The 10,390-nt window shown below is 43.6% G+C and overlaps 1 protein-coding gene across 1 annotated transcript in view; it reads right to left on the bottom strand.

Annotated features, from left to right (window-relative positions):
- Positions 1–8,543: 8,543 nt before the first annotated feature.
- pde5ab (phosphodiesterase 5A, cGMP-specific, b) overlaps positions 8,544–10,390 on the bottom strand; it is a gene marked incomplete in the record, with an annotated part of 43,151 nt that continues 41,304 nt past the window's right edge. The window contains 3 exon segments of the mRNA XM_024288282.1: positions 8,544–8,686; positions 8,775–8,858; positions 9,293–9,367. Coding sequence (XP_024144050.1) covers positions 8,567–8,686; positions 8,775–8,858; positions 9,293–9,367 — 279 coding nt within the window.

The raw sequence follows: 10,390 nt of genomic DNA, 5'->3' as shown, positions 1-10,390 counted from the left end.
AACCAAGGAGAGCAGAAGGGTTAATTTTACAATGACATTTTCACATTAAACTATATTAGAGACCTGTGCTCTTAGCTTAGCTTAACCCTTTCTTTTTCAAAGAAAAGACATTCACAATTATTTTCTAAGTTTTTTTTTGTTCATATAGATTTTTTTTTCTCTATAATAAACAAAAACATGGTGCCTTATTTACAACAGAGCTACATTGTCATAGTCCAAATTCTCTTCTGCAAAACTCAGAGTTTTGCCTTGTACGAGGCTTGGTAAAGATAACCTGCCTTCACTTCCTCTGTTGGGGAGTATTGCAGTTTGATTTGTCTGTTCTGCACACATTCACGGATGTAGTGGTAGCGAATGTCGATGTGCTTGGTTCTTGAATGATCCACTGGATTCTTTGCGATTGCTCCTTGGTTGTCCTCCAGGATCACTGTAGGTGTATCATCCATTCCCAGGTCCTTCAGAATCTTCTCATCCAGGTACCTTGTTGAGCTGCCTGACTGAGAGCGGCATACTCTGCTTCAGCTGTTCAAAGTGCCACTGTAGCTTGATGTGCTGAGCCAGCACACTGCTCCTCCACTCAGTAAAAAGACGTTTCCTGTAGTTGAACGACGATCATCTTGATCTCTGGCCCAATCAGCATCTGAGTAGCTGATCAATGGTCCAGACTCTGACCTCTCATACTTGAGAGCAAGATTCAGCGTATCCTTCAGAGAATTCTTTTCACTGTAGTCAGAGGTGTGGTGTTTGGGTTTGCGTTAAACTTTGACACAGTACTCGCAGCACGCTGTGTGGTCACTGTAGCATACAGCAGGCTTCCTGCCATTGACTGATAGGTGTTTGGATTCATCATCCTTTGGTTTTAAGGTGACGTTAGCATCTTCAGGATTTGCATTTTCCATTCGATATTTTCCGAGGATTGTTTCAATGCACTGCTTTTGGTGAAGAAAGATAGTTCTCTTTGTCTTGAACAACAGAAATGCCTAGAATGTAAGACCAGTCCCCCATGTCTTTCATGCTGTAGCGTTTCTTGAGAGCCAGTTTCAGCTTTTTCATGCTCTCAGTTGGCTCTTATCAAGATCAAGTCATCCACATAAACAGCAAGTATCGCCAACTCAGGTGAAGACTTCACAAACTGCTGTGCTTTGTTTGAATCCAAGGTCCTTCATGAACTCTGTGAATGCTTTGCTCCAACAGCGAGGAGACTGTTTTAGTCCATAGATTGATTTTTTTCAGTTTGCACATCAGGTGTTCCTCCCCTGGTTTGGTGTACCCCTCTGGCTCCACCATGTAGATTTCTTCCTCCAGTTATTACATCCATCTGATACACATGTAGGTTATTCTGAATGGCAAACGACAGTAATGTATGGATTGAACTGAATCGCTCCATAGGTGAAAAAGTTTCAACATAGTCAGAACCATACAACTGTGAGTATCCCTTGGCAACAAGTCTGCACGTGTATCTCTCCACTGTGATGCGCGACTTTGAACACCCATCTTGACCCTATGACTCTTCTGTCTTTTGGTAACCACTGAGATTTCCAAAAGTGACTGATATTCTAAATCAGCTGCATCCTGCCATTCTTTTGCATTGGTACTCATCAATGCTCCTTGCAGGGTACTTGGTTCTGTGACACAACATACATTAGCATAATGATCAACAGTCATCACATCAGCGTCCTCATCATATCCATATCTGTTTGGTGCTTTCTGAACTCTTTCTCCCCTTCTGCAGTGTTCTCTAAAGTGATCTCATTGTCTGGTGTTTCTTTTTCTGCTGTGCTCATGGTTCATTTTCTGAACAGAAGACCTCTTCTTCCTTTTCTTCCTGGTTCTGATTCATGGAAAATCCCATCCTGACGAATCAGGATCTTCTTCTCTTTTCATCAAACAGATGATAGCCTATTGCATTGTTTGTATATCCCACAAACCTGAGTTTAACAGCTTTCTTTTCAAGTTTTCTCCTCTCTTTATCCGGTACATATGCATAAGCAACACAACCAAACACTCTCATATGACTGAGATCAGAGTTTTTGCCACACCATTGCTGGTAAGGTGTCTCTTTCTTCAGAACAGGTGTGGGCAGCATGTTCTGTATGTATGCTGGAGTTGCCACAGCCTCTGCCCAGTACATCTTTGGTAACTTAGCATGTGACAACATGCTTCTTGCTGCTTGCACTAGTGTCCTGGTTTTTCTTTCTACAACACCATTTAGCTGAGGTGAGCGAGGTACAGTCATCTCATGGTGAACGCCTTGAGTCTTCAAATATTCTTGAAACTCTTGATGTGTTCTCACCACCATTGTCTGTCCTCAGTCGTATTACCCCGGGTTCACACGGCTAGTGTTACAGCTCAGGTGTGATGTGGGAGTGGTCTAGCTACAGCTGATGGCTCATATTAGCTACAGGTTGGCTGGAGCTTCAGGCCTTACTGCTGACCTCGCAAAACTCCAAACTCGCATACGTTCACGGTAAACTCCCCTTTATTTGCTGTGGTTCAGGTGCGTCGTCCGGCGAAAATGTCACCCAATGAAACGGATTTGCGGCGCCGCAGAATCCTGACTGCAGACGCAGGACGTGAACGCCTGCAGTGGGATTTCCTCTCACACTTTTAAAGTTACGTAAAGACTGCGGCGCTTGCATCAGAGCTGTAACGCTAGCCGTGTGAGCCTGGGGTTACACTTCTTCCACATTCATTTGAGCAGGTCTTTTCAAACTCCTTGAATCTGCTGAGGACCTCATTTTAGTGTTTCATGAAGTGCACTTTACAGCATCGAGAGTAGTCATCTATAAAAGTTATAAAGTACTCTGTTCCTCCAATAGATTCAGTCTGCATTGGTCCACAGACCTCACTATGAATCAGGTGCATCTTGCATTTGTAACACATTTTTCCCACTGCTTTGTATGGTTTTCCTGACAACTTGCCCTCTACACAGCCCTCACAGAAACAAGGTTCCATTTCTGCAGAGTAGCCCACTCCCACTAGACCTTTCAGTTCTTTCAGCTTAGTGGTATGACCGAGGCGCTGGTGCCAAAGGCGAGCTGCTACTGATGAACTTGTTGCAGCATGCTGTGTAGGTGAAGCTCCTTCCACATCCAGCTGGTCCAGACCGTCAGCTCTTTGTGTTCCCATTCCTTGCAGAGTTCCATCTTCACCACGTATGTAGCGATGTGACCTTTTGAACTGTACAACATTTTCTTTGCTTTATTGCTGCTCCCACTGAGAAAAGATTTCTAGGAAGTTTTGGAACAGGAAACACTGTGGCATTTTTCACTTTGCTGAATTGAATGTCAATCTCATTTTGACACTGCCAAGTCCTCAGGCTTCCACCACCCTGCCATCACCAAGTTTCACAGACTGCGTTTCTGAGAATTGCTGGTAGTCTTGAAGAATGTTTTTATCACACGTCATGACTTCCGGGTTCGAGTGAACGCTGGCGCGTTTTGGCTGCCGCTGCTCCCTGGACTCAATTGTAATATTTTCCAAGTTCCTGTGCTACTGTGGACTAAGTTATTGCTGCCAACGTGCATTATTTCCACGGCTATAGCCTTTTCGAAACTGGCCGCAGTCTGTCACCCGGTCAGTTGACTTTAAAGTTTAGCTAAGCTCTTATGCCGTGTGTGTGAGCTAGCATACCTGCTGCGTTCTCCAACGGCTTCTACAATGTGGATCAACTGTGTTTGGATTCTCCTCGCCTGGATCATCCTGTCTTTTGTCAAGCATCCACTGACAGCTCTGCTCCAGTACTCAGCTGCTGACTTTGCTAGGCTTCGCTCTTCTCCACTCAACTCACCGCCGCCAGCGCTGCTCCAGCACCCGGACATCGTACACCAGCCCCGTCGGAGATACATTCACCGCGGCTCTCGTCGGATCTTCCACGATGACAACTCCAACCCCATCAAGGCATTTTGGTCTTCCGCTCGCCGCCCAAAGAGAAACTCTGGTCGTCACGCCGATCCCAACAACTTGGCTCATCTACCTCGGACGGCTCCTGCCAAGCTCTCCAGCACCACCGCCAACTTTGGTCTTCTAAACATTCGCTCTCTCACGAGCAAGGGGAATCTCGTCCAAGATCTTCTCCTCGACCACAAGCTGGATTTTATGTGCCTTACAGAGACTTGGCAGCAGCCAAATGACTTCACCTCGCTGAACGATGCCACACCTCCGGGGTTTGTTTACATCGCGCAACCTCGTGGCGCCGGCCGCGGAGGAGGTCTCGCGATGATCTATCGCGAGAGTTGGAAGATTACTCCCGTGACTGTCCCCGCCTACAAGACTTTTGAGGCAACTGTCTGCCAGCTCTCTGGCTCTGCTCCAACTGTCATTGTTGCTCTCTACCGCCCCCCAAAGTCAAATGTAAATTTTATCACTGACTTTTCTGCTTTACTCACCCATATTTCCACTCTCTCACCTAATATAATAATTCTAGGGGATTTTAATATTCAGATGGACAAAATTAATAACTCCCTCACCAAAGAATTTGTTTCCTGTCTGGACAGCTTTGGTTTAACACAACATATTAACTTTCCCACCCATATCAAGAATCATGTACTAGATCTTGTTTGCTGCTCAGGTATCACACCTGTGAACTGTAAATCTCACCCCCTCCCTTTCTCTGATCATATGCTACTATCTTTCCACGTCAATCTCAAAATTTCCAGATCCAAGCTTCCACGGACCATATCCTTCCGCAAAACCCAGGACATTAACCTGGACCAACTATCCTCACTCATCAGTAACTTTCCTAGCACTGACGGTCTCTCCACTCCTGATGAACTGGCTTCCCATTATGATTGCAACCTCCATAATCTTCTTGATATTATTGCTCCAGTTAAATCCAGGTCTATTTCATTCAATGTTTCTGCACCCTGGTTTACCCCCAACCTCAGGCAACTTAAAGCAAAAGGACGACAATTAGAAAGACTCTACAAGAAAACTGGTCTCACTATTCATAAGGAGATGTACAATAGCCATATTCACCACTATCAAGATGTCATATCCAAAACCAAAGCAGAATATTTCTCTCGCTTGATAAATTCATCAGAAGGCAATTCAAGAGCCCTATTTTCCATTCTCTCACGTACAACAACCTGCCCAAATTCACTCCCTCCTCACTTATACTCCTCTGATTTCTGTAACACCCTGGCATCATTTTTTTCCTCTAAAGTTCACCATATTCACCAGCAGCTTAAACCTATCTTTGCCTCAGGCACAATGTCACCAGTTATTTTCTCCCCACATCAGCCACTCTCAGAATTTACTCTGCCTTCAGTACAGCAAATCAACGAACTCATTAAAAAATCCAAAACCACCTCCTGTCAGCTCGACCCAGTTCCAACTGCTCTGGTCAAGGCTGCTCTTCCCTCCTTATCTCCTCTCATTATAAATATCATCCACGCCTCCCTCAAAACTGGAACCGTTCCTCCTGCTTTCAAAACAGCAGCTGTCACCCCCATCCTCAAAAAACCAGGATCAGATCCCACCAATCTCAATAATTACCGCCCAATCTCAAATGTTCCATTCATTTCAAAAATCCTTGAAAAAGCTGTCGCCTCACAACTCCATAACCACCTCTCTTCCAATAATTTATATGAAAAATTCCAGTCTGGCTTCCGTCAACTCCACAGTACAGAAACAGCCCTCCTTAAAATCACCAACGACCTCCTTCTCGCTGCAGACTCTGGTTTAGTTTCCATCCTCCTCCTGCTTGACCTGACTGCTGCCTTCGACACCATCTCTCACCCCATCCTACTGGAAAGACTCTCAAACATCGGCATCTCTAACATTCCCCTCAACTGGTTCCAGTCATATCTCTCAGACCGCACCCAATTCATCCAACTAAAATCCTTTACTTCTTCAACAGTCTCAGTCACAGCAGGGGTCCCCCAAGGCTCTGTCCTGGGGCCCCTGCTATTCATCATTTACCTTCTCCCCCTTGGTCAAATCTTCTGTAAATACAACATTCACTTCCACTGCTATGCGGATGACACCCAGCTCTACTTCTCCTCCAAGCCTGATGCCACTCTCCCTCCTGCCTCCCTCTCAAATTGCCTCCTTGAAATAAAATCCTGGTTCACTGCAAATTTCCTTAAACTAAACAGTAGTAAAACCGAACTTCTCATCGTAGGAACCAAGACCACCTTAAAAAAGCTCAATAACTTCTCAATTTCCTTTGATAACAGCCCCATCCTCCCTTCCCAACAGGTCAAGAGTCTGGGTGTCATCCTTGACAGCACTCTCTCATTTACTGCCCATATCAATAACATCACCCGGACCGCCTACTTCCACCTCCGCAACATTCGCCGTCTCCGTCCCTCCCTCAGTCCACACTCGACAGCTGTTCTAGTACACAGTCTCATCACCTCCCGTCTGGACTACTGCAACTCCCTTTTATCTGGACTCTCCTACAAAACTCTACGCAAACTTCAACTGCTTCAAAACTCTGCCGCCCGGATCATAACACAAACCCCCACCACTTTTCACATCACACCTGTCCTGCAGCAGCTCCACTGGCTGCCAGTACCTCAGCGGATCAACTTCAAACTCCTTATTCTGACGTTCAAAGCCCTTCATAACCTTGCCCCTCCATACATCTGCGACCTCATCCATGTTGCCACTCCCGCCCGGGTCCTCAGGTCTTCCTCCTCTCTTCAGCTGGTTGCACCCCCTTATCGCCTCATCACCATGGGGGGCAGAGCATTCAGCCGCTCTGCCCCCCAGCTCTGGAACTCCCTTCCCTCTGATCTACGGAACATCGACTCTCTCCCTCAGTTTGCCAAAAACCTAAAAACCCACCTCTTCAGACTGGCATATCCACCCTAATTTATTGAATTTTTACTTTTTTAAGTTTTATGACTGTCATTTCACTGTATTCTATGTTTTGTTTTTATCAGTAAGGCGACCTTGGGTGCCCAGAAAGGCGCCATATAAATAAAATTTATTATTATTATTATTATTATGTGCTTTGATGCTCCAGAATCAGTCAGCCAAACCGATTGTTGTGGACTGTCAGATGTACGTTCCTCTTCAGCATGAATGTGCTCTCAGATGAGTCTCCTGCATCCTCACATATCATGCTTTTGGCCTTGTGGTTTTTGTTTCTTTTTCCAGCTTGGACAGTCACGCTTTATGTGACCTTCTTTAACACACTTGTAACACCTCCAGAGCTGGTTCTTTCAGCTCCCACTGCCTTACAGTTGGCCTGCATTTCTCCACGTGTGTGTGCGGACATGGCACCACAGCTGGAGTTAGCATTAGCATTCATTCTCGAGCCGTTTTTCTCCTTCAGAGTCTGCGAGAATGACGTTGATCATGTCAATTGTTGAAAAGGTCCAGTAAAGACAAGGAACATAAATACTGGAGCTCCGGTGTTAAGGGGTTAACGAGACCATTAGTTTGAGCCGGACATGTTGGGAGCAGATCTCCATTCTTGTTTAGGTAAACACAAGGAGCAAAGTTTTCTTAATCTCTGCTGGCATTGGCAAAAAGACAAAAACACAGTTTTTATTGATTTTAATATATTGGGATGGTTCTAATCTTCTCACAACAAGAAAGTGGAAAGATTTAGACCCATTTTCCAGATCCAATGTTGCAGGTATAGTCTTTGGTTCTACTGTTCAAAAGGCAAAAGCTTATATTTAAGAGAGCAAATTCTTCAGACTGGTTCTGAAGGATTACTTGAGAGGAAAAAAATACGGATATTTATTGTATCAAACAACACTTCCTATATGAACCATGTGCTCTCAACAAACCGTACAGTATAGAAACTCTAATAAATACAAAATAAATAGTTTAGACATCATGTGAAAACTGTATAAAAGACTCAAAACTATGTTTTGTGTGTGCTGTGAAAAAAATACAAGCTTATCAGGTAATTCTGAAGTATCACCTACCAGTGTGACAGACAGTGGATGTGAGACTTCAGGAAAGTCACGTTGTGCAAAAATAAAACAGCGGAGGCAAAAAACATTGTGTAGTGGTTAGTCTAGTATCTCTAGAGTGTCAAAATGAATGGTGGCAACAGAAAGGCAGGTTTAACTGCTCAAACGAGTGAAGCTCCAGAAGTCCTTCCTGCTAGTGTCCGAAAGGCTTCATTTTCTGCTTGCATTGGGGATTTGTCTTTTTTTAGTGGCATTAAAAATCACTTAGCAATGTGTCCTGGAGTTGACTGGGATTCATACAAACCAGCTTCCTCATGACTGAGTTCATCAAATGGCAACAGTTTTCAGAGAACACCTGATTAGAAAATCCCTGGTAATGTTCTGTTGTACAAAGAAATTTGAAACATCAATGTAAGACTATTGGAATTCCCATCACTCAGGTGTTTTCATGACAGAACAGGAGAAGCTCAGTCGTGTGAAAGTTAGTACTTTTCGAGGGAACCTTCCAGCATGCTAACGCATCAGCTGACTATGCAAAAAAAGTCAGAGGAAGGACTAAAAACTAGATAAATCCTAAATGACTTTCTTTAAGATGTGGAAACTACGTTTAGTGTCCGTGTCACTTGTTCGCTTGAAATCTCATTCTAGAAACATTAAAGCAATGATGTAAATGTCAATGGTAGCTGGTCTCACACCAGACCGTTGACCAGTCCTTTCTCACAGTCGTCAGCCAAACGCTTCCAGTGCTGGCGGTTTTTCTGACAGCCTTCCAGCAGTGGGGAGCAGTGCTCCGACAGCCCAGCCAAGGTCTGCCACAGAGAGAACATCCACATATGGGAAATGATGGCAGGAACACTCTGATCTGCTTAAGCACAGGGTCACTGGTGGATCACCTACCTCATATAACTGAATGCAAATAGCATCAATGAAGGACACCTGCATGCTGGGAATCTTGTCTCTTTTTTCACGATTCATCAAGTCCTAAACAGAAACACAAAGAAGACATCAAACACGAGGGAAGCTGCCTTTATTAGCAAATGAGATATTTCAATGAACAAAAAACACCCATGTCAGGAAATCTGAGTCAGAGTATTGATCTTTATCAAGTATTTCTGGATGAATTTTTATGGCAGATTTTTTGTGTAAAAACAGTATTTTGTCTTTAAAAAAATACTTATTTCTTTTTAAACAGAAACATATGCTATTTCTAATACTATATTTGCTGCAAATTCACAAAAAATACAGTGTAAAAAAATCTATTTTTAAATTCACAAGCTTTGCAAGAAAGTCATGCTCAAGAACAGAATAACACCAGAATGATTCTCTTTTTGAAAACAATGACAACAGCGCTGAGACACACCATCAAATAGAGGTGAAAGGACTTTTTTCAAACCATCAAGTGTTGAAATACTTACAGTGGGCTCAATATTGAGCTCTCGCCTCTCTTTGTCTCCTTGTTCAAAGAACTCTGTGGCCACCAGCTCAGCGACCTGCACCACCAAGAAACAACCAGCACAGTCTGAATGTGAGCTCAGGGAGATACAACACATGTTGTTTGTTAGATTTGAGATGAGAACACTCTGCATTAACTTTGAAAAACAATATTTGGCTCTTTGAAGGCATTTAAGAGGAAGATTCTGTGGCTGATCAGGGTGTAACCATGAATCAATTTCTATTCCTACAAAAAGCTCTGATCAATGGAGCAAAGACAGCACGATCCACCATGGAAACAGGAACAAACACCTTTAGGGCTTCGTACTTCACAGTGACAGAAATTGGTGTGTTCCTACAAGCATACGCGACTACATTTTCTGAAGAAGATCAACACAGCTGCAGCGGTAAAACAGAGAGAGAAAATATCTGCAGAGTTCATGTGTACGTCTACATTTGAATCCTCTCAATTCAGGAGAAGAACTAAATCATGTCAGGAAGGTCATGTTGGCACTTGTTCAGTTAGGCGTTTTGGGGCGCAACAATCATCAATCTCTGCCACAAAATCCCGGAGGGTCCGTTTACGAGGTCCTTCTCCACACTCAGAGAGCAATGAGAATAAAGAAACTTTAGTGTGGAGTGTTTTAAAAACACATATTTAGACTTTTTTTTATTATTGGGGCATATCTGTCTAAGAAAGTGGTGAAATGTCAAGTTTACACCAGATATTATTCACAATCTCACTTCAAAGCAGCTAATGAGAAAACTGATTTTAATGCTCAGTTGTTCGTGTGCAAATTGTATTTTGTTTTTAATTCTGAATTTTTGTACACGTGAATACACAATTCCAAGTACACAGAGTTATGCACTAAATTTATAGTTTGAGTTACAAATCAAAAATTACGCACAGGCCCAATTTCCAACCACCTGATTAATGCTAAAGTTCAGGAGGAGAACGATCAGGTTCTCCTCCATGTTGGTTTTGGACTCCACCCCCTGAGCACATCAACAATATGTCATAGGTCAAAGCTGAGCCCCTGATTGGTTGAGCAATATGTCTTCTTTGCAAAAGTTCAGATATT

The sequence above is a fragment of the Oryzias melastigma genome, linkage group LG18, assembly GCF_002922805.2.
Source record: "Oryzias melastigma strain HK-1 linkage group LG18, ASM292280v2, whole genome shotgun sequence".
NCBI lineage: Eukaryota > Metazoa > Chordata > Actinopteri > Beloniformes > Adrianichthyidae > Oryzias > Oryzias melastigma.
Note: the sequence above shows the minus strand (reverse complement) of the source record. Positions and strands in the feature narration are given on the sequence as shown.